The sequence below is a fragment of the Mustela nigripes genome, chromosome 1, assembly GCF_022355385.1.
Source record: "Mustela nigripes isolate SB6536 chromosome 1, MUSNIG.SB6536, whole genome shotgun sequence".
Classification (NCBI taxonomy): Eukaryota; Metazoa; Chordata; class Mammalia; order Carnivora; family Mustelidae; genus Mustela; species Mustela nigripes.
In genome coordinates this window covers 50653387-50678344 of record NC_081557.1, presented here as the reverse complement: position 1 = coordinate 50678344, position 24958 = coordinate 50653387, and the positions used below count along the sequence as shown (strand labels likewise).

General features: G+C 44.7%; 1 protein-coding gene across 4 annotated transcripts; it reads right to left on the bottom strand.

Annotated features, from left to right (window-relative positions):
• Window positions 1-1401: 1401 nt before the first annotated feature.
• On the bottom strand, window positions 1402-17171 carry NEU3 (neuraminidase 3). 4 transcript variants are annotated; one of them, XM_059410870.1, is made up of 3 exons: window positions 16655-17170; window positions 12041-12252; window positions 1402-6475 (listed from the first exon to the last, which is right to left on the bottom strand). In XM_059410870.1, exons 1-3 carry the CDS (start codon window positions 16677-16679, stop codon window positions 5396-5398), a joined length of 1317 nt encoding a protein of 438 aa, XP_059266853.1. In that variant the 5' UTR covers window positions 16680-17170; the 3' UTR covers window positions 1402-5395. The 4 variants fall into 4 exon arrangements, with proteins under 4 accessions (XP_059266853.1, XP_059266863.1, XP_059266873.1 ...); XM_059410880.1 differs by having other exon boundaries at window positions 12047-12252; XM_059410890.1 differs by lacking the exon at window positions 12041-12252 and having other exon boundaries at window positions 16655-17171.
• Between the last annotated feature and the right edge of the window lie 7787 nt (window positions 17172-24958).

Below are 24958 nucleotides of genomic sequence, written 5' to 3'. Positions count from 1 at the left end.
ATGGCGGGCACAAAGTTGCCCATCAGATCAGTGACAAGCTCTAGGACAAAGACCCGGGACCCTTAGTCCCGTCCTTCCTCCATTCTCTCCCAAGGACTCTCCTGGTAGTGTACTCTTTAGGGAATGCTGTTAACTTCAGTAGACTGCACTGAAAGGTAATGCGGTTCTGTTTCAGGTAGTGACTCACACACAGGTTGGGGTACCAAGTAACCAAATTTCCCGTGAACATGGATAGTCTTACTCTTTTACCAGCAAGTGTATACACCCAACTCAAACTGGCTTAAGAGGGAAATAAAAATAAAAACATTCTGGTGGGGGGGGGCACCTGGGCGACTCAGTAGGTTAAAGCCTCTGTCTTCAGCTCAGGTCTCGATCCCAGGGTCCTGGAATTGAGCCCTGCATTGGGCTCTCTGCTCAGCAGGGAGCCTGTGTTCTCCTCTCTCTCTACCTGCCTCTCTGCCTGCTTGTGATCTGTCAAATAAATAAATAAATCTTAAAAAAAAAAAAAAAAGTTTGGGGGATTCTATGTTCCCTTAACAGGGAGAAGCCTAGTAGGGATCATTAGGACTGTTTCTGCATGGCTGCATTCCTTCAGGCTTCTCCTGCATTCAGGTATTTTCCACCCATGGAGAAGAAGCTGTGGTTCCAGGCCTCCAACCTCCCATGTTAATGCTCCCAGTGGAAATGGTACTTGTCTGAAATGGTACTTTTCTTTGGATCTGCTATTACTAAAGAGCTAGAAGGTGTGGCAGTGGGGACAGCCTGATCAACCCAAACTCTGGAGAGGTCTTAAAAGTCAGAACCCTCAAAACATGTAATAACAGTAACTAACAAAGTTAAATCTATGGCATCAGCTCTTCTGTACTCCATTTTGGTATAAGGGTATCTTTTATAGTCATTGGACTTATTTATGTTTTATGTACTATTTATGGTGTTTGAAATTTCAAAAGGCTCAGTTATACTAAATTTGTAACTGGTATTTCTATTGAAGGCAGTTTAATCAAATTCGTTACTGCTTAAGTATTCAAGAGATTTTCCATGTTTTACCGAATAGGAATTTAAGAAATTGAGCACCAGGGACACCTGGGTGGCTCAGTCGGTTGAGCGTCTGCTTTTGGCTCTGGTAATGATCTCAGGGTACTGGGATCGAGCCCTGTATTAGGCTCCTTGCTCCACGAGGAGCCTGCTTCTCCCTCTCCCTTTGCCTGCTACTCCCTTTGTTTGTCCTCATTTTCTCTCAAGTAAAATCAATCTTAAAAAAAAAAAAAAATTATGAAGTGCAAGAAAAGGCCTCAAATCTATTTTTCGAAAGAAGCTGGGTACAAACGAGATGAAAGTATTAGGATGATAATCACCTCACGGTTTGACAACAATGAAACACACAAACAGCAGTCACCAGAATTAAGCTCTTTATTCATCTCCCTTGTTCCCAAGAGTTCTGGTAGTTTCTATAGAACAGAGGGCACTTTAAGCACTTGGGATCACAGAGCAAGACACGCTCAGAACATTGAACCACGGCCTCAGCCCCAGAGTCCTGGAGGAGGGGCAGTTACAGAAATGCCAATCAGGGACAGAGGGGAAATACCACTGACATGAGAACCCATATCGAGGCTTGGCTTTGGGCTTGGGCTGTAATCCTGAGACACCCAGGCAGGACTCAGCTGAAGCCAGAGAAGAGCTCTTTAGGGACTGACCTGGAAGCAGGCCAGCAGGGAGAAGACCCATTTCAGGTACATGGTCAGCGGGTTAGAACACTATCCAACCCGCAGAGGGAGGCAACCTACTCTTGTGGGGCTCGCCCTGGCCCTCTCACTTGGCTCCAGAAGGCCAAGGATCTTTGATTCCTTGATCCATTCAGCAGAGCCTTACTGCTGCCCATTCTGTGCCGGGAGCAGAGGACAGCGAGAGGAATCGGGCACAGTCCTTACCTTCAGGGAATTCCGAACACAACAGAAAAAGCCAATATTTATAAAGAAATTATTGTTAATTCCAGGTAAAAAGGATAGAGAGAGGATTCATACAGACTTGGCCCTCAAGGAATTCACAGCCTAACAGAGGCCCAGAGGGCACAAGACAGACCACAATGATACCCCGCACCCTATGGTAATGAGCAAAGGGGGGCCTCAACTGGGCACTGTGGGAACACAAAAAGGGATGACTTGACACCTACCGCATAACGCAGTAGGGGAAACGCACAGCCTACTGCAGAAGACTGGGGAGGCTGAGCTGGCCGAAGTGGAAGTATTGAAGCCTACTGCCCTGGAGAGGAGGCAGGGCTGCCTCAGGGTGGCCTCTGTGGGTGCCTCAGGTTCCCCAACAGACAGGGCACGATGTCTCCTATCTATGGCTACTGTTGCATGATATCCCAAAGGACAGGACAGGAGGGAAGACTGATGATCAGGAGAAACAGATCCAAGGAAAGCACCCACATAAAAGCCCTGAAATGAATAGCAGGGGCCTAGGAGTGAGGGCTTCGGGAGGTGAGGAGCCTGAGCCAGCTCAGTAGCTTGAAGGTGTGGGAGTGGGTCTGGATACCTATCAGCAGGAGGTGGCCCCTACCTATGCTTTCTTGCTCTCCCAGGGATGCGCCATGTGTGCCGGATGGATCCATTCTAAGGGCCCAGAGACAGGGGAGAAGCACATCGGGACAAAGGGGCCACAGCCTCTAAACTAGAGGCCTCCAGTCTGCTGTCCTCTTTTCTTCACAGCTGCCATCACCCGCCCTGTCTTTTTCACTCTCCCAAGCTGAAAGGGCTTGGAAGAGGCTTGGTTAGGATACCAGGGTCACGGGATAAGTCCCAGGGCCCTGAAGGCCTTGGGGAATGGGCACAGACAAGTCAGGAATGCCTACAGCTGTCTCTGTTGGTCATCTGGAAGGTGAACAAGCTAGGTCAGCTTCCAGTGACAGGGCCGGGGAGGAACCGGTCTGTAGCCTGAAGCGCTGGCCGGTCGCACAGCTTGGAGTCAGCTGCCCCCTGGGCTCCTCCCACACGCATCAGGAGACACCCCCAGTCTGTAGTCATTTCTTCTTCACAGCAACCACCACCTACGCTGCCTCTCCGGCCTAGGTCTCTTATCTGAGCCACATTCTCTTTCTTCCTAAAGGTGCCGGAACTCCTGCCCTGCTGTTTTCTTCATAGCTGCCACTGTCTGCTCTTCCTCTCCAAAATCTTCATCCTGCAGCCAATGCTCTACCCCTGAGCTCTATCCCCATTTAGCCTCATTCTGGATTACCTCTGTCCCCAACCCTCTTTTCTTTCCAATCCTGAATGATGCACACAGGCCCTCCACCTATGAGGAGTTTCACTTCTAATCACTAAGGAGAAGCAAACATAAAGCAAAGGGGAGGGTAATTCAGAGGAGGATAAGACATCTTTTGAGTGCTGGTCCTGGACATCTGTGGTCCACACTGGCATGTGACTGAGGGCCTGTCCCCTACTCCCCTCTTGGATGTTCCCAAGGATGTCTTGCTATTTTCATTCTCTTCCTCCTTTAGACCTTGTTGGAGAAGGAAGCCATCCCTGCTATTCCTATCTATTTGGGGGTACAATGCTCAGGAAAGATCTGCAGAACATGAAGCTGCTATGACTTAGGAGAGGGCTGCCCGTCCCCGGTTCCTCCCTGTACCACCAACTGCCATGCCCTCCACTGCCAGCTTAACAGAGATCTTCTCTGACAATGGGCTTCATACAAAGAAGCAGAGGTCAGTACGCCTTATCTCCCCCAACAACTGAAGGCCCTACATGCCAGACTAAATGAAAAACACCCTTTGGCAGGCAGTGAAGAGCCACAGATGCTTTTCAACCAGGGAATGGCAACAGATAAAGCACCTTATATTACAGATGGGCTCCCAAGAATATTTAGATAACTGTATAAATGAGTGAATGAGTGAGCAGAACAGCATACTGGGTGGATAAATTTGACAAATGGATGAGAGGTTAAGGGAGTTTTATAAAGTCATTCTAAGCCATGGACTTAAGCCATATGCAGGGGAAATTAACTTCTACTTTCATCCTAGAGGACTCTCCCTCTTATGACAGGAGCAACCGCAGCCCCCAGCCTCCTGGGCTATATTCTACAACTAAGACTTCCTCCCTAGGCAATTACTCAGCACCAAATTTGGTTATCTGATACAAGTTGAAGGTATTTCTTCTCCTAAAATAGGCTAAAAAACCAAGTCTTTTGTGATAATTTCTGTTACAGAACAGGCTCCAGGGGAAAGATTCTAAAATAAGAGCAACTCATCTGGTATCATCTGAGACACCCAGCCGTGGTCAATTTCAGCCCCAAACCCATCAGACAAAGGAACACCCCTACTTCACAAATAGTGATTGTAATAGGTACAAAAAAAAATTGGCTCGATTCAGAGGTCTAGGGTCTAGAGACCTTCCTCATAGTGAAGACCTTCTCCATGAGTAGAGGAGTAGCTAGGCCAGAACAATATTCTGAGAAAAACAGACGTGGGAGGAACTCAGTGGCCGGCCAAGCCCTGGCAGCTGACTCTAAGCACAATGAAGATGTGACTAAGACAATGACGTCAGGAGCTACCATAACCCCAACTTAAGGCCCAACGTCTATAAACCAGCTGCATCGGTTTTCTTGAATTCTCTCCACTTCTAGCCCCGTGAACTGTGAGTTCTTTGAGGGCAGAGACCATGGGAAGTTCTAGCCAATGCTTTAGAGTCCTAATCTACGACCTTTTCTCCTCAAGAACCTTTCTAGTACATAAACTTCGGGTTCATCTTTCATAAGATTAACACCCTCAGAAACAATAAGTACCATTATCAAGGGCCACTGGCCTTGTGCTTCCTATTTTCTTCCCAGGAAATAAGGGTTCTGGAGGAGGAAGGGAAGATTGAGCAGAGCTGCAAAGCTGGAGAAGGCAGGTGACCTCATGATTCTACTGTTCTGCCCAAGCCTCACACCTGGATGAGGGGTAAGTCACTGGAAAAGCTGAGTCCTCTGACTTCCACTTCAAGATTAGAGTCCTATCAGAGACCCACGCAGCCAGGACCTGTTGATCGTAGAGCCTACTGGCATTTTGCCTTTCCTAAGAATGGAAAGAAGAAAAATCACAGCACCAATCCTCTCATTTTACAGATGGGAACCTGAGGCCCGGAGAGTTCAGGGGACATGTCCAAGGTCCCAAAGCAAGCCAGGGGCACAACCAGGACCACATTATTGTTCCCCAACTCATAGTTATCCCCACTGCAGTAGCTATGGCATAATTTTCCTTTTGCTCTTTGGGGGAGAAGAGAAAAAAAGTGGAGTGCAGAATATGAATTTTGGATTTTCTGTAGACTTCAACCACCTCTGTTAATCTGGCCTCCATTATCCTGGCTGTGGTTGCCTTCTGTGGTTTCCTTTCTATGGAAATTTGGGTCCTAAGCCAATTTTAGCTTTCAGTTGGCTCAGAGCTCCTACCAGGGCTGCAGCAGTCCTCATACATGTGGCTCAGGATCTCTCGGTCTGTAAACAGGCGGAAGACAATCTGCTCACACTCTCGTTTGGTCCCACATTCAAACAAACATCCAAACAAGCCCTCCTTTTCCAAAGCAGCCAAATCGGAGTAGCCACAGGGCCCGCAGTGCAAAATCCAAGGGCGGGACCAGCAGGCAGCCCCCAAAGGGGTCTGGTTGAGGTAGATGCCTAAGTTGACCCTCTGCTTCTTACTGGTTGGGTGTGAGTACAAGAGCCAAGACTCAGAGAGTGGGCCGGCTTCCTGCTCTAGCCTCGGTGAGCTGTCCAGCAGAGGGCTCTGCTGACCGGTAGAAGCATCTTTGCCATTAGGGTCCTGGCACCCTTGAAGGATCTCCATGGGTCGGAAACTCACCACACTGCCTTGGCAGCCATGTGGGGGCTCACAGAGCTGAGGGCTCAGGGCTGGTCTCTGAAAGCATTCACCATGGTTAATGCTGAAAGCCTCTGCCCGGCACCTGTTTGGTGTCCGGGCGCTGCAATACAGCACGGGGTCGCCCGCCCTCCCGGTCACTTCTGCCACTTCACATTCTACGGTTGCCATGGGCTTTATGAGGCTGCCATGGTGCCAGGTGGCCCCCAGGTCATCACTGTAGATCATCAGGGAATGAGGCTTGGCTTTACATGGTAGCCGGAAGCAAAAGAACCAGTAAGGGATGTAGTAGGCATATGCAGGGATGACCAGCCTCCCCGACTGCAGCTGGATCCCATGACCCGGGCCCACAGCAAATGTGGCCCAGCGCTTCACCTCGGTGCCAATAACCTCTTCAGTCAGGTCCCTCACCTCGCTCCACGAACAGCCAGCATCCCGACTGCAGATGAAGCAGAGGCGGGCCGCATTCCTGCCTGACACGACCTGCTGACGCTCAGTGACATGGCCCCGCACACAGATGAAGAATAGGTACACGCAGCCACTCTTCTGCTCCCACACAGGACAGGGGTTCATGGTCCGATGCCCCGGTAGTGTGGCTTCCATCAACGGCAGCAGGGGTCCCCACTAGACAAGGCAAAGGGAGAGGAGGAGTGAGACTAAGAGGAAGACATGAGGCTCACTGAAAGCATCATTTTTCAGTGATAAAAAGTAACTGGTATTAGAACCTATGAAATCATGTCATATTCACTAATAGTCACTAATTCTCAAATATTACAGGACAATTTATAAAGCTGGGAAGAGGCAACACCAGATAATGTATATGCGGTCCTCTGTCTAGAACACTCTTCCACACTTTGTCTAGATGCCCAATTCACCCTCCAAACTCAAAAGTCACCACCTTCGTAAAGCAGTCTATGAAACTTCCTCCCCCCGTCCCCTTCCAAAAGCAATTGGTAGCTTCCTCTTTGTACATACAGAAGAGTTATAGCACTTATTATATAATAATCATAATTTTTTATGTGACTGACTGACTTCCTTCCTTCCTTCCTTATGAGTCTTTTGAGGACAGAAATCAAATTATTCTAATTTTTTTATTTCTTGTACCTAGCACATGATAGGAGCCAAATAAATATTTTTTAAAAGTAAGAAAAAAGGAAGGAAGAGGGGGCAAGAACAAAAAGAAAAGAAAATGAAGAAAAGCAAGCAAGGTGGACAAATAAAGAATTTAGGCAAATAAAGGGAAATTTAAAACAAAGATTTTTTTCCTTCTACTATCCTGGGAAGGCAATTCATAACACTGTCATTAAAAACTCAAGCAAGGAGTCAGAGATGACTAGGTCGAAGCAGACTTTATCACTTTTTGTGAGACGCTGGGCAATTTACTTAAACTTACTTTACCTCAATTTCTTCCTCAGTTAAATGGAAAATGTAGTAACATGCTCACATAGTAATAACATGCTCACAAAGGAGTTGGTGTAAGGCTAAAATGAGATAATGCCTAACGAGACGTATCACAAAGAAAGGCCTGATTTCCTTAATATACTTTAAAAACTTTATTAGAAATTGGTAAGAGGGGCTCCTGGGTGGCTCAGTCAGTTAAGCCTCTGCCTTCGGCTCAGGTCATGATCCCAGGGTCCTGGGATTGAGCCCCACATTGGGCTCCCCTGCTTCTCGGGAAGCCTGCTCTCCCTCTCCCACTCCCTTGCTTGTGTTCCTGCTCTGTCTCTCTCTGTCAAATAAATAAATAAAAATCTTAAAAAAAAAAAAAAGATATTGGTAAGAAAATTTCCAGAAACCCAACTAAAATGGGCAAAGAGCAAGATCAGGCAACTCACAGAAAGAGAAAAAAACAATGAAAATATGTTTAACCTCACAGATAAAAGAGAAAAGCAAATTAAAATGATGTCATATTTTTCATCTAATAAACTGGCATATCATGAACACATCATGAACGTTGACACTATTCTGTTGGCAAAAATGTGAAGAAACAGGCACCTTCTTACATGGACCGAAGTGCAAAATGGTTCAGTATTTATGTAGGGTATATCAAAATTCCAGACGCATTTATCCTTTTCCAGCATGCCCAATTCTGGGAATTTATTCTAAAATATCTCTGCTCATCTAATTAAGTATATACAAGATTACTCACTGTGGCATTGCTTGGAACATCAAGATATTCTGCATCCAAATAACCATTAACAGGGGACTGGTTAAATGAACATCCAATGCAAGAGATGAAAAAAGAATAAGGAAGGCCTCTACACATTGAGATAGAAAGATCTCCATAATATATTGTTAAATGAACACAGTACAGGCCAATGTATGTAGTATGCTACTTTTTGCATAAGAAATAAGAAGAAAAATCCATTAACAGAAAACTAGGTAATTTGAACCAAGCTTTCCACTGAGACTAGTGAGGACAGATAAAACCTTAAAGAAAAACATCTGGTTAAAAGCACCAGAGAGGACATAAGACAATGAAAAGTTATAGGCCAAGAACAGAGAGAAGTTCATTCAGACATATTGGCCTGATATTTCAAGTCCCTTTTCCTTTCAGCGTGTCTCTGCTGATTCTCAAAGAGAGAACTGAAAAGCTGAGAAGCTGAACAATTTGTTTGACAGCCATATGGGGCTAGGAGAACAGAAATTTGGGGACCCTGGTAAACCCCCATGCTTTATGACGGAACTTTAAAGAGCTAAATGCACAGAGTAAGGGTGAAACTGATGTAGATCAGTTCTCACGACCACCACTCTAGAAAACTAGATGGCATTATCTACTGAAGTGGAACATACACCTACCCTATGATCCAGTAACACCATTTCTAGACAGAAACCCAACAAAAATGCACATATGCCATAGCAAAAACACGTACAAGAATATTCAGAGCAGCCTGTACGCAACAGTTCAGATAAATCTCAAAAATACTGAACAAAAGAAGACAAACATAAAGAATATAGATTAAAAACAGGCAAAACTGGGGGACCCGGCTGGCTCAGTCAGTAGAGCAAGTGACTGTTGTTGATAGGGTCATGAGTTCAAGCCCCACGTTGAGTGTAACGTCTACTTTAAAAAGCAACAACAAAGACAATCAAAACTAAGCTCTAGAGCTATAAATCAGGATAGTAATTACCTTTGAGAAAGAGAGGGAGGATAAGAAAAGTTTCTGAGGCGCTGGTAATATTCTATGTCTTGAGCTTAAGTGATGAGTCCATAAGTGTTGGCTTTCTCAATTCACAGGGATAACATTCATGTATTGTGCATGGACATTTATGTTTTATGTTTTCTATCTATGTGTTATCACTTCATGTTAAAAAGTTTCAAAGGGGAGCATTAAGAATATATACTCGTATTTCTTTGTTTCTGTAAGAAGCAGCACTAGAAGGGTAGATAAGAAACAATCGTTGACAACCTATAGGAAGTAGGGCAGCAAGAATGGGATATATACCTTTTTATAGCATTTTATATCATATATGCCACATGAATGTATGTGAAATAAAACATTAATTTGTGCATAAGTAAATAAAATCTTTAAAAAAAAATGAACAGCAAACATAATGGCCAACAAGCATAATGAAAAGATAGATACTCAGTATCACTAATAATTAGGGAAATGGAAATCAAAACCACGATGAGATATCACCTCATATCTACTAGGATGACTACTATCAAAAATAAATAATGGGGAGCCTAGGTAGCTCAGTGGGCTAAGCCTCTGCCTTTGGCTCAGGTCATGATCCCAGAGTCCTGGGTTCGAGCCCTGCATCAGGCTCTCTGCTCAGCACGGGAGCCTGTTTCCTCCTCTCTCTCTGCCTCCTGCTCTGCCTACTTGTGATCCCACTCTCTCTCTGTCAAGTAAATAAATAAAATCTTAAATAGAATAAAAAATAAATAATAATAAGTACTGGCAAGAATATGGAGAAATTGGCACCCTGTACAGCCTTGGTGGGAATATAATGTGGTCAAGTCATTGTGGCAAACAGCATGGAGGGTCCTCAAAATATTAAAAATGGAATCACCACACGACCCAATAATTCCACTTCTAGATATCTACCCAAAAGAATTAAAAGCAGGAGATATGTGCATTCCCACGTTCATAGCAGCATTACTCACAATAACTAAAAGGTGGGGAACACAAATGTCCATCAACAGATGAATGGGTAAACAAAATTCAGTATACACACACAATGGAATATTGTTCGCCTTAAAAAAGAAAAAAATCCTGTCACATGCTACCACACAAATGAACTTTCAGGACATTATGCTAAGTGAAATAAACTGATCACTGGATGAGTCTACTTAAATGTGTTATCTAAAAACTCATAATAGCAAAGAAGAAAGGTGGTCATTAGGGGTTGGAGGAAGGGGAAATGAGGAGTTGTCCAAAGTGTATAAAGTAGCGGTCATGCATGATGGAAAAGCTCTAGAGATCTGGTGCACGACAGCGTGCCTCTAGTTAGCAATACTGCAACGAACACTTAAAATGGTTAAGATAGAAAATTTTATGTTAGGTGTATTTTACTATAATTAAAAATTGTTTTTAAAAAACAGCAAATGTGAAATGGATTCAGAGGTTTTAGCTGACCGTCTACTTGATGTTAGTCACCCTGTGTTGACTAAAGCAGATGCTTCTTTATATTAAAATTGCTTTAAAGAAAGGATACAAAATGGGATAGCAGCCTCACTGCTGAGCTGGTCAGGCTATCCTTGGAGCCCTAAATTCAGAGTACCATTCTTTGAAAAAGGACACCGACATCCCAGATCAAATCCCAAAGTCAATAATCATGGCTTTCATGGGACAAGAAACCAAATCAAGACTGTGGCCCAACAAGCCACTAAAATGACTAAAGCTGGTGAGCCCCCAAATCAGAAGACCCAGAGGGTATGAACATCAAAGAGCATTCTCTGGAAAAGAGATCTCAGGTTATATATAGATGAGATGTCCCAGAAGACCAATGGGTGATTTGAGAGAAGTATAGTTTGTCTCTCTCCCAAAACAAAAGTTAACAGTTGCCACAGGATCAAGTTCCTCACTTGAGGAGTTGTGTAAGCAGATCCTTTATGGAAGATGACTAATGTTGAGTTCCAACTATGTAACTGCTATTATTAATTACATTTTACAGATGATGAAACAGAGAAGAGTCAAATCCAAGGTCAAACGGCCATTAAATGGTTAGGTCTTGTCTGACTTCAAAGCCAGGGGCTTAACCCCTAACTAAGCTCTAATGTACAGGTCTGTGAATGTGAGACAGCTGGGCAGTGAGGTGATGGGACAGGCATGGTCTGGTAAGAAGTGCTCATATTTCTGTGGGTAGAAAATCAGGGCAGGTTAGGGGGATGAGAGGGCCTATTACAAAGACATCTATGTCTGTTTGTTTGTTTACAAAAGACTCTCAAATTCATTGTCTCATTGATCCACACTTGAGCCAGCTCTGCAGGAGAAAAGACAAATGGGAGTCCTAGAGTCCCAGAGGCAGCAATCACTCTCTTCTAAAAAATTCAGTGAAGATGAGCCCCTTAGAGGTGAGAACTCCAACACCAGCTCTGTTGCTTGGGATGCCTGTGCCTGAGGCAAACCACTTTAATCCCATTTCCGCCTGTACTATGGGGCTACTGTGCGCCTCACATAGAACATGCAGGAAGATGAGGATCATTTTTTTCCTTACCCCGACCATCTTGCTAGCTGTGGTCTTGAACAAGCTACCTACCTCCTGGAGGACCAGGATCCCTCACCAGAAAACTGGACTAACAGTGCTTACTTCCCCGGGTGACTTATAAGAACAAAAGAGAATGTGAACGAAAAGCATACCGCGTGTCAGTTGAATCTGAATGAACCCTGGAGGCCTCTGGAATCTGAGATGGAGTTTAAAGCCTGCTTCTGCTGCTTCGTTATAGTTGTGTGACCTTGAACATGTGGGAATGTCTCTGTGCCTCAGTTTCCTTATCTGTAAAATGGGACTGACAACCGTTCCTATGTCACAGAGTAGCTACTGAGGATCCAAAATGGGTCTGGCACACAGATGTACTCAGCAAGTCAGAGCCATTGCTTTTACTGTTTTGGGGGGTTTGTTTTTCCTTCCTTCCACACAGGGCTTTTCCAGAGTGGACAAGAAAGGGCAGAGACCCTCAAGCAGTCTAAGCAATGTGGAGAGAGACTGAGGCTCAGAGCCAGATCTGGGATGAGGAGTCACCTGTACCGAGTGCCCAGTCCTCAACCCTCGCCTCAGCACCAGGTGGAGAGCATCCTCGTCCCTGCTTGTGGAGCGCTTCTCTGCAAAGGCCAGGAAGGTGTGGGTGGGGGCGATGTAGAGCAGGGCTGGGATCCGGTAGGTGACCCCTCTCTTGTCTTCCTGCTGGAACAGAGGGCTGTTGGAGGAGCACGATGTCACTTCTTCCATGACCTCTGTAAGGATAGGAGGCAGCTAAATGTGTGTCCGTCCCCCAAATGCTGCCCTGCATACAAGTTCCGCTCCATCACCCCATTTCTGGAGATCACATACAGGGAGGGAGAGACTTACTCAGATGTTTATTTTTGAATCCAAAGTCACATTCACGGTCTCAAAAGCATACAGCATGGAACAAATCTCCATGGAACATGCTCATGGAACAAATCTATCCTCCAGACTCTACGGAAATCCTACACAGCCTGTGCCCAGTATGTTTCTCCAGAGATTCATGCATATACTTCTGCCAGGCATCCAGGGGTAACACGGGCCTTGACTGTTTCTAATGTCAATTTCTTTGGAGTTCTTAGGCCATTTGGGAAATGTAAATATAAATCCAAATCCACATGTGGAAATGGCTGTGGTTAAGGATTCTCTGGGGAAACTTCCTCCCTCTACTAGAGCCTAGGACATGAGGCAATCTTCTTTATCATCTCTCCATGTCAGCAGTGAGAATCCTTTTTGCCTAGTCCACCCCATCAAAGGATGTGGACTTGCAAAGGACCTAGCCTCATGCAGGGATCTCAGTTCCTGAGAGCCTAACCCATGTCGGCTCATTGTAGCAATCACTGCAACAGCAGGTCTGTTCAAGCCCAAACTACTAGGTAGGGGAGACTAGCAAACATCCAGGGCAGCTGAGCTCGGGTTAAAGAGCTAATTACTCTGGTTTTCAGTTCACTCTTGGTTTCTAGGCCCCTGGGAATTTCTCTTTCCTTGCAATTTCAGCTGTAAGGGACTTTGTTATATTTTATCCACCATGGTACAGGTTAGCTAGCCATTAATGCTGAAATGGAAGTCTCCACACACACTTCTCAAAGAAAATCAGGTACTCTACTTCTCAGAGGCCCAGAACAGGAGTTAAGCCAGACAAAACCAGGCTTAGAATTCTTTTTTCTTTTTCCCCCTCTCTCATCATCTGTCATCCCAGCCTTCTTTTTATAAATCACTTGTAAAAATGGTCAGGCTATAAAAACAAGGCTTTATTCATTTATTTAATAAATATTTTGGGGTGCCCACTCCAAGTCAGGCCATAAGGTAGGTGCTGAGGCGACAGAAAGAAATCAGAAGTCCCTGCTTTCAAGAAATCCGCATCCAAGTGAGGGAAAGAGACATAAATGACAATTACAACGTCATGCGGTGTGTGCCACATGAGAGGTAAACATGAGAGTATGCAAGAAAACGGAAAAAGAGCATCTGTCCAGATCAGGGCAGCCAAGTGAGCTCCCGTCTCATATCCTACACTCTGTGCCTTTCTGGTACATTCTCCTTTCAGATAACCTAGAGCTCACTCCCTCAACTCCTTCAGCTTTGTTCAAATGTCATCTAATGGAGGTGGCTTTCCCTGACAACTGCCATGCTCCTCCCTCTCCCCTCTCTCTGCTCTCTTGGCCATGCCACTAAACCTCCAGATCATACCTGTTTAATACAAACTACAGAAGCCCCATGAAGGGCAGGGATTGGTCTGTTCTATTCTCCGCTACATCTTTATACCCAGGATCATACCTGGTAATTGATAGGCACTTGATGAATGACTGAATGAATGGGCAAGCTGGCTCCTAAAGGGTGGTCAGCCAGTTGGAGGGGGTGAAAGGGCAGAGGGAGTAGATGTAAAAAGCCTATAAAGGACAGAAAACAGAGTGAACTCTGGGGACTATCGGTCAGCGGTAGGACTAGAGTGGAGTGCAAAGGTGGGACTGATCAGGAGAGGCTGGATATCTTATTAAGGTGTTTATCCCACAGAGAGGGGGTCACTCGAGAGTTTTTGGCAGAGGAATGGCATGATCAATTATGCATTTTAGACCAATCTCCCATATAGCCTGTAGGTAATAAACGGAAAGAAAAAGTTGTACTGCTTTTGGCTACAGCTGCCTAGTGTCAATCAAGACAAACTTACCCACAGCATAGGAATGATTCATGTGTTCACTTGTTCCTAACTTAAAAGAAAGAAGAACCATGGCTCATTATCATGAGGGGGACTGGTCTGGGGGCTGGCCTCCAAGGTCCAGAAGAAAAGCCTTTCCTCACTCCAATTCTAGGCACTCAGTAGCAGAATTGAAAAGCAAGTGAGAACTGTCTTCTTCCCACGGTGCTAGAGCACACCCCTTTCTCCTCAATTCAGGCTCTCCTCCACAGAGGATCCGGCTTTTTCTGAGTAAACATCTATCCTGGAGCCAAGCTGTTTTAATGATTAAGAACACAGGATTTGGGGGCACCTGGATGGCTCAGTGGGTTGAGCCTCTGCCTTCAGCTTGGGTCATGATCCCATGGGATCCCTGGGATGGAGCCCCGAATTGGGCTCTCTGCTCAGAGGGGATCCTGCCTCCCCCTCCCTCTCTGCCTGCCTCTCTGCCTACTTGTGATCTCTGTCTGTCAAATAAATAAATAAATAATCTTTTAAAAAATCATATTAAGAACACAGGATTTGGGCAACACTAGGGACTACATGACCTTGGATCTGTTATTTAACTTTCCTAAGGCTTCAGGATCTTCATGTATAAAATTCAGTAAAGTTGCTGAGAGAATTAAATTAATAAGTTAAAGTGACTGTTACAGAGCCCATGACATAGTATGAACTCAATATATGGTGGTTATTATTTTCAGACTGTCAAGCAATACACATTCTACACTTGACCTTTCAACAACACAGCGACCAGGGGTGCTGACCACCCTCACCCTGGCAGTCATAAATTCATGTATAACTTTTGACTCCCCCAAAACTTAACTATGAATATACTACGCTTGACTGGAAGCCTTACCAATAACATAAAGTCAATTAATACATAATTTATATGTTATATGTAATATATACTGTATTCTTATCATGTTAGAGGAAAAAAATCTTAAAATCACAAGTCAGAGAAAATGCATTTATAGTACTCTACTATATCTATGAAAAGAAATGCTTATATAAGTGAGACCATGAAGTTCAAACCTGTGTTGTTCAAGGGTCAACTGCAGTTTTATTCCTTGAAATCCGTGGGTGATGATGATGATAATAGTTAACAACTCTCCTTCTTAAAATCATTGAAATCCCTCTATGTCTCTGGGAAAGATCATAGTTTGAATTCTCATGAGCCAACTCTCTAATTATGAGTTACTACCAACACCGTTCATCGTCAATCAACACATGATTATTAGTTAACATGGAAAGAGAAATTCTCTGGGCGATAAGCATGGAGTGAGGAGATGGGACTAGGATAAAGGAAAGGGAGAGGAAGGGGGAGAGCACCAAAGCAGAAGCACAGCTTGTCAAAGAGGACCTCATTGGCATCCCAGCTACACTTCTGTGTGACCTTGCTTGAGTCACTTAATCTCTCCCGGTCCTGGACTCCTTGTTTGTAAAATGCGGGTAATAGCTACCTAAGATGACCAATATGAAGAACCACTCAAAAGTGCCTTATAAACTTTAAAGCACTACATAAGTAAAAGTATTATAAATTTTGAGGTCTTCACAATTTCACTTATGGCTTTGCTATCCCTATAACAACTGGAATCACTATCATTACTTATTATTTATTAATTTTTATGAATTATGATTATGCTGAACATGATGATAGTGGCTCACACAAACTATATGCTGGAAACGAAGGATAGAGAAGAATCAGATAGAGTTCTGCTTTGGAGTTGGTCATTTTAGCCAAGAACACAAATTATTAATTGCTGCTCCATATGATCACCTATCAATCAAGTCTGCCCTGCTCTCTTAATGGGAAAGAGTACAGTGGGGCCAGGACTTTGAAGTCTGACTTACTTCTGTACCTCTGTTTCCTCACTTGTAAAGGGGACAATGCCACCTATTTCTCGGCACTATAATGAACGATGTAATTCCAAAGACTCCAGTTAATTCTGTGCACCAGGCAGCTTCCAGTGAACCCCAGGAGGAGGACTTCCTAACTCATTTATTTACTCTTCACAGCTCATATTTAAACAGCACCCATCCTTTGTCAGGCCTTTGGAGATCTAGTACTCCAAACCCCTCTCACTGTACACATGGGAAAACTCAGGCCTGCAGTGGGGAACAGCAAACCTGGACCAAGATTCAGGTCCCTTAAGTTCCAGCTGGGGACTCTCCATGATCCCCACACCCCTCTCTAGAAAGAAGGGTTGCCCCAAGCTCAGTTCCCTTTCATCTCTAAATGGTAACTCTAAGGTTTAGGTCTGGCTTCACTGGAAGGAAAACAAAAATAGACCAACCAAGAATACTCTCTGGCTACGTCTGAGATCCTAGTCGATTGCGTGACTCTGACTCAATATTCTCCCCCAGACTGGATTTCCTAAGCCCAGACGGTGCTGCCGAACCTGTCCCCACACTCACAGTGCCCCACTTTTGGGGAATCTCTGCAGTGTCGCCGCCCGGCTCACCTTCGCGGGACCCCGGCTCCTCCATCTCTCCGGGCAGAGCTGGGCGCCGGGCAGCCCTCAGGTCTCGGACACCGAAGCACGGGAGAATGACCCAGGCTAGGGAGACGGAGGTGGGGGGTGGGAGAGGAGAGAGCGAGACTGCGGAGGACTCGGAAGCAAGCCACGAAAACTAAAGAAACAGGGCGACAAAACCCACGGGGAGGCGGGGAGACCGACAGACCCCAGACGCCCCGAAGAGCAGGCCGGGAAGCGGGGGCGGGAACGCGCGGAGGCCGCTGACAGCCGGCCGTTGGACCTGCCGTTGGCTCCTCCCCAGACTCAGCCCCGCCCCGTAGGACGGACGCCTCCTCGAGGCCCCGCCCCCTCCCCGCCCCCTCTCTGACCATCCGCGGCGGCGTTTTCCGTCTCTCGCCTCTAGCTGAAGCGATATGGAACCTGCCCCTATCTCTCCGGCCACCACCCGCTCCGGCATAGCCCTGAGTTGGTCCAGGCCCTGGGCCTATCGCGGGTCCCACAGGCCGCGGAGCTCCCTGGCTCCGCCCCGCACCCTTCTATTTCCTCCCCCTCCTTCCCTCCCTCCCATCAATCCCCTAGCCCCACGCTCTTATCTATTGGGTCGCCTGTCAGTTGATAGGTATCACCGCCTAAAATTTCCCCGGACAGCCTGAGAGCCAAAAAAAGGTTCCGGCCGCCAAGCGAGGACTCCGCAAAAAGGACGGGAGATCTAGAGCAATGGACACCCGCCCTTAGAAAAATAAAAATTATATAATTTTAAATGTGTGTGCATGATTATATATTGAGTGCGAAAAAAGTATTACAAGCCACTGAATAAAAACCCATGAGTTCATATTGATGTAATTGAATAAATGGAGGAGAGAGGACAGCCCTTTCTACACTAGAATTCCAATTAATCAGTGCACAGACTGAATACGATTTATTGTCTGTGCACAGACAATACGATTTATTCTGAACACCTGCTTTTCTTCTGGGAGTCTGGAATTTTGGTACATGCTAGGAGAGGGTGTCCACACACCAGCCCTCAATAAATCTGTGAGTACTGAGTCTCTTAACAGATTCCCTAGACAAAAACAAGGTGCATTTTCCTTGCTGGGGGGAAAGTGCGCTTAGTGCAACCCCTCAATAAGAGGGAGAAGCATAAGAAATACTACACATGGATTCTTTCAGACTCCGCTTGTGTATTTTTCTCTTATGATCCCATGTGTCCTTACTACATTGCTGTAATAAATCTTAGCTGTGAGTCCAACAATAATGCTGAGTCCTGTGAGTCCTTCTAGCAGGTCTGTGAACCTAGGGCTACTCTTGGGAATCCTTAACCAAATACCATGTATAGTTTTAAAACATATAAAACAATAACATATATTAATGGATGGGCATGAAGAAATTGCATAGGAATAATAAATAGCAAATTCAGGGTAGTAGTTACTTCTGGGAGTGCAGGGAGTAGGACCTCATGAAGGATAAGGACCTGATAAGGATAAGAAGTCCTGATTAAGGGGCGCCTGGGTGGCTCAGCGGGTTAAAGCCTCTGCCTTCAGCTCAGGTCATGATCCCAGGGTCCTGGGATCGAGCCCCGCATCGGGGTCTCTGCTCAGCTGGGAGCCTGCTTCCCTCTCTCTCTCTGCCTGCTTCTCTGCCCACTTGTGATCTCTGTCAAATAAATAAAAATAAAATCTTTAAAACAAAAAAAAAAAGAAGTCCTGATTAAGGACTTCAATTGTATTGGTAATTTATCTTAAGGTGGTTCGCTTTATTCTTCTTTAAATCTTATTGTTGAAAATATTTAAGTTTTATTTAAAAAAATTTTTTCTAAATATCTTCGTTTTCAAAGATTGGCTCATAGAAAGTCCTAGGGTTCTTCACCCAGACTTCAAACTCACAATCACTAACTCTGTAGATCATTCAACTAGTCAATTTAAGAAAAATATCTAAAGCTAATGCCAATTTTTTCTCAATTCTTCTTTGACTGGTGGTCTCAGTCTTATGCCTGAAACAGTGAGTAGCAATCGCTATAAATGGAGGGGAAGAGATTTAAACCTTGACTTCCCACTCCTAAACTCAGTAACATTGGCAACTTATTTAACTTCTGTGCCTTAGGTTCCACATCTGTAAAATGGACACATGTGGGACTAGTTCTCATTCATGGCTCAGATCAAACAGGTTTCATTTCCTATATGAGAACCTCTCAGGCTTCCATTTAAGTTAACTCCTCTTCCAGCCCCCACAGCAACTTGTACAGATGACTTCTGATGAATTTTCTACTGGCCGCTGATTAATCTGACAGAAATGGGACCAAATCCCTTCTAATGGTTTCATACAGAATTTATTTAGCATTCTATCAACAGAACTTCAAGCAACAGGATGAGACCAATCTGCAGAATTGGTCAGAACTCGATCAAGGGCCAGAACTCAAAATAGCTAGAAAAACGACATCCAAAAAAACCCCAACCATAAGCCATCAAGGTCTGCCTTAGAAATCCGGTGGCATTCTCTAATTCCTGTATTGGCTCTATACCGAGCCTGAGGGATTAATTCAGGTACAGCAGGATATACTTGTGATGGAGACCTACCTTGGCCCACAGAGAAGTTGAGGGCCATTCTATCATCCATAACCACATTGGCCAATGAGCTGAGGTTCCCCTGAATGTCTTCCAGGGCTGAGATGGTATCATTGATGGCTTCAGCTAAAGTCAGGGGCAAATTTCGTATCAACATTTCAGATAAGATGACTCTCAAGATAGGGATAACTTCTTGCAGAATGTGTATATATAAGCCACCCATCCAGAAAGCTCTTCCATATAACCAAAGGTAGCCTAATTTTGGCGCAATCTCCACAGTCATCTCAGGGATACGTGATCCAATGGTGATGCTAATGGTCCTCCCTATGGTGCAAGGCACCATGTTTTCAGGGAGGGGGGCAAGCTAATGCCTGGCTTCCACACAGAAGGTATAGTCCTGAGGGCATATGTGCTACCTGTTTACAGCTGTTGGGGCCCCCCAAGGAGGACTTATATTATTCAGGGAACAGGTTGACAGTGTCACTAATGAGGCCACTGGGGCACCTGGAAGGCTTCAGAGTTCCCCTTAACTTAGAATAATTGAAACCAGTCCTTATTTTTGGAAAGACTGCCTGATGGCAGTTGGCCCAAACTCTCCCACAGGTCCACAGCACCAGCTGTGTGGCATTAGTCCACCCCACAGGAAAACAGAGGAACAACTACTAGAATGGGGATTAGGGAGACATCTACGGGTTGTGACGTGTTTTGCAGGAGAGGTATGGGAGCGGAAACGGCACCTGAAGCTTCTGATAGACTTCTCAGTAGGTTAAATACTAAATTATGGTGAGAGCCATCTAGGAGCAGATGTCAAAGCCAGCAGTCACTCAAGTTTAAGGAGTCTGTGATAGTTTGTGAGAGTTGTACTTGCCCATTTTCCTTTGAGACAAAGGCTCCAAGGGTGACTCTTTTTCCAAATGTCATGATATAGGATCATGTCAAACCAACATGAGAATCCAGGTGCCTGAACCAGAACTGAATGAGAATATTCTAGCCTCCTTTGGCCAGACTGCCACCTGGAAGTCACAGCAACAAGGCAGGCCTGTGAATGTTGTTACGGCAAAGATAACATCACACCTAGCAATAGTCGGGGCAGAATACTGAATTTTCGGAATACATCTACACAATACTCTCCAGCCCTTCTCATTCTGATCACTGCACCATTGGCAGCTATGATAGTTAATTTTACATGTCAATATGACTGGGGCACAAGGTCCCCAGATACTTGGTTAAACATCATTTTGGGTCCATCGGAGGGTGTTCCTTGATGAGATTACTATTTGACTGAGTAGACTCAGTTAAGTAAACTGCCCTGTCCAATGTTGGAGACCTGAATAGAACAAAAGTTGGGTTAAGGGAGAATTCATTCTGTCTGCCTGTCTTCAAGCTAGAACATGAGTCCTTGTTTCTGGACCGGAACTTATACCATCAGTTCCCTTGGTTCTTGGGACTTCGGATTTAGACTGGAATTAGACCACTGGCTCTCTTGGGTCTCCACCTTGCAAATGGCAGATTAGGGGACCTTCCAGCCTCCATATTCATGTGAGTCATTTTCTTATAATACATCTGTTTATATACACAGGAACTATTGGTTCTTCTTTTCTGGAGAATTCTAGTATGTAACGAGGAAGTGACTGCTTTCTGGGGACAGCCATATTCAGTGGCCAAACTGTCTTACAAAGGTTTATTGATCAGGATGAGATAGTAGAAATCTTTTAAGTACATTTTTTGAGTAGGCAGTCCCAACATACAACGACAGTCGATGCTGTGGATGGAGAAGTGTAGGGTCCATCAAATACCTTAACTATCTGCCCTCTTTTGAGTGATTTTTGCAGTAAAAGATTCACCATTGTCAGGTTGTATGTAGTCAGGAAAAACATAAACATGAGGCAGATTAGGTTCAAAATCAAAACAGTGTGGTTGGAGTTGGCTGATTGACTAGAACAGCAACACTGTAAACTCTAACCTGAAAAAGTGTCAAATAACCCCAAGAGGGAACCAAATGTCTGACAGAGCAGTCAGTCAGGAGTGGGTGAAGGCCATGCCTGTGCTATGTGGTTTCACTCATGGTCAGACAAAGACTTTTAATAGGAGTCACAAGCCTGATCTGTAGTGGTGACCTCTGCATCAGAAGCATAAATATTTTACTCTGTGCCCAGGCTATGATGGCACATGTAAGGGCGTATCTGGTATGATGATGAATCCAGGCACTGATGGTGGCAATCAGGCTCCATCAGCAGCTTGATTCCCAGGTGGTCTCATCAAGAATGAACCCCCATGATGGGTATCTACATGTGGCCCACACAGTTCAATGACTGCAATTCATTTTTAGTTTGTGGCCCCCAAGAAGAGTGTCTTGATTTAATCTGACAGTCTTCTAAGTGAAAGAGCAGAAGATAGGCCATTGGCAATAGCCCGAGTTAGTAAAAATGTAATATGTCTGGTCCCTAGGGATTGTCTAGGACATGGTAAATTTTCAATTCAGCCCATTGTGCTTATCAGCCTTCGCTGCAGTTTCCAGAATGATCACTTGACACCATCAGCTCTTAACTTAGCTGGACCATCAATGAACTGGGCCCAGGCATTTGATTAGGGAAGTCTCTGTGAATCCAGTGTCCTATTGAGCCAGTGGCTTTGCTTCAGGCAGCTGAGTGGGAAAAGAGTTCTTCCAAAGGAGTGACTATCACTTCTTCATGTGAAATTAAGAGGGACAGCTGACTGTATCCCCAGAACACATAATTTCCATTTGACAAGGGAAGGCTGTTGCAATTTTTGTTAGTTTCACATCTAAGTTCACATAACCCCAAATGGGGGTGTAGGCCACTTACCAGGCTTCCATGGGTCGGATATTATTTCAGCAATAGCTCAGTAGTAGTCTTCTCCCGGCTGTCCAACTTTTGTTTTTGTTTTTTGAGAGGGAATCTTAAGCAGGCTTCACGTCTCAGGTCATGATCTCAGGGTCCTGGGATTGAGTCCCGAGTCAGGATCTTTGCTCAGCAGGGAGCCTGCTTCCTCCTCTGTCTCTGCCTGCCTCTCTGCCTACTTGTGATCTTTCTCTGTGTATCAAATAAATAAATTCTTAAAAAAAAAAAAAAAAGAATATTCTACTAAATAAGAGGCTTCCAGTGGGGACACCGATACATTCTAGAAAATATATTGTGATTTAGCAGTTTTCTCAGATGATTTCCATCGGGGAGACAAAGTTTGGGGTAGGGAGAGGGGTGTCTAGCCAGGGGTGGACAAGAAGTAAACAGAGAGCGGGTTCTCAATGAAGGAGGAACCTAGGCCCAGAGAAAAATAAAACTGGTGTGTGTTCAAAGGAACTTTGCATTTTCGGCCATTCCCTTAGGCTGTTTTGAAGCAAAAAGACAGTTTCTAAAAATATATAAAAGCACCAAACATCAATACACATTAGCAACTGAAATTTGCAAATAGTGAACATTAGACATCTTTTCCCAGTTTCCTCTTTAGTCTTAACTATTTTGGAAGACCCAAATCCATTCTAGGCAGGTGTGAAGAGCTGAGAGCCAGGAGGAGAATGTGCTGGATGTCAGGGTGTGCTAGTGGAGGGGTGATGCAGACCTAACAGAGGGAAAGGAGCAGCCCAGGGGCACTAAAAGGGGCTGGAATGACCACTGACCAATGGAGGTGCTAAGACCCAGCAGCGGTGCTCTGCAGCTCCACAAACCCACAAGCCCACAAACCGATGCTGAGGCTTGAGCCTGCTCAAGTGAAAGGAGTCCTAAAATACCACAAACGTGGCAGTGAGGTGGGTGACCAAGTGCAACACATGGCTGGGAGAATATCATATTGCCTCAAATGGTTTCTGGAGTCAGGGAAAAACCTTAAGAGATCCATGCAGCCTAGGAAATCTCAAAGCAGAGTTTATGGGCAGACTAAAGGGATTACAGCACTCTTATCTTTATGCTCCTAAGAAGTATTTTCCATGTGGGCATTTCTGGGAGGTAAAGAGCTTTAATCATCTCAAAACATACGTGATCTAAAACCTCTTGACAGGTTCAGACACATTCCTGAGAAGGAATGAGATTTACCAGAGGTCTCTAGAATAAAGATGGAAACAACCCAGGTTTCTTGTCTCTGTCACCCTGAGGAACTATTTTTTTTCCCCTCTCTCTCCCAAAGCCACACCTCCCTGGGGATAGTGAAAAACTAGAAAGTAAATGTTATCTTTCAATAGGGAAATAGTTAAACTTAAAACGTTTATACTGATATGGTATATTATGCAGCTATTAAAATTGAGTTTGCTGGGCGCCTGGGTGGCTCAGTGGGTTAAGCCGCTGCCTTCGGCCCAGGTCATGATCTCAGGGTCCTGGGATCGAGTCCCACATCGGGCTCTCTGCTCAGCAGGGGGCCTGCTTCCCTTCCTCTCTCTCTGTGATCTCTTCCCTTCCTCTCTCCTACTGTGATCTCTCTGTCAAATAAATAAATAAAATCTTAAAAAAAAAAAAAATGAGTTTGCTATATATACACTGACAGGGAAAGTACCTAAGAATATTAAGTTAGGGGCACCTGGGTGGCTCAGCTATGCCTTCAGCTCAGGGTCCTGGAATTGAGTCCTACACTGGAGTTCCTGGTCGGTAGGGAGCTACTTCTCCTTCCCCCTGCTCTTGTGTTCTCACTCACTCACTCTCTCCCTCTCAAATAATAAAATCTCACACAAACACACACAAAAGATAGAAACATTAAGTTTAAAATACAAATTACAGATGGCGGAAAGGAGCAAGAAAAAACAAAAACTACAAGACATATTGTAAACAAAACCAAAACCAAAAAACGGACTTGTGTTTGTGATGTAAAGAAAAAGGAACACCTGGTATGACAGAACTCAAAAGAATCATGGAGAGGGTTAGTCCCTACACCCACAAGCCCTGGGACTCCCCTGCCTAACAGTAACTCCTTCATTATAAAAATATGATTATCCAACTATATACTTTCGAAAGCTCCAAGCAGCTGACAGAACAGGATTATCACCTTAAAAAAAAAGGAAACTAGGAGCTCAAAGAATTACGTGACTTACCCAAGGTTTTTAAGAGTAAAGAGTAAATGGACTCCAAGGCTTCGACTCCCCATCCAGAGATGTTTCATAATCCCCCACTGTGTGGTACCAGATAGGGCAACATTCCCACAGGAAAATGTGATAAGCATTTATTTCTTATAAACTGAATATAGTTTTAGGTACTGGGCTCAGCTGGAATTGTACTTCTGTAAGCTAGAGGGCCAATATTTCCGAAGATTAGAGGATTTAGGCAAGTGCCCAGTCCTCCTCTGCTACAGTGGGAAAGTACTAAAAAAGATACCAACTCACAACTCTGGAGCCAGACAAACCAAGGTTAAATCCAAATTCCAACACCAGCTGTGTGACAAATTATTCAACTTTTGTGCCTCACTTTCCTCATCTATAAAATGGGGATAATAACAGCACCTGCTTCTTGGGCTGTTATGAGCATCAGTGAGTTAAAATACCACAAACACATCAAGCACTCGGCACACTGGCTGGCACCAAGTACTGAGTGTCATAATTATTATCCCTGGAAAGCTAGCGGTTCCTCACCTACAGGTATGCACAGGTTTCTGACCAGTAAAACAGCCTAAAAACAAAAGAAACCTATCATAGTAAGACTGTTAACACTTGCTGCTCTGTTTCTTCCATCAAGACTATGACTCCATTTTTTCACATCTTCTTTCCTTTTATTGAAAAAAATTTTAGAAA

Coding starts and splice junctions, on each gene's coding strand:
- NEU3 (XM_059410870.1), bottom strand. CDS start 16,679: ATGGAGGAGCCGGGGTCCCGCGAAG. Junction 12,253..16,654: donor GGAGCCGGGGTCCCGCGAAG/GTGAGCCGGGCG, acceptor CTATCCTTACAG/AGGTCATGGAAGAAGTGACA. Junction 6,476..12,040: donor GGACTGGGCACTCGGTACAG/GTGACTCCTCAT, acceptor TGCCTTGTCTAG/TGGGGACCCCTGCTGCCGTT.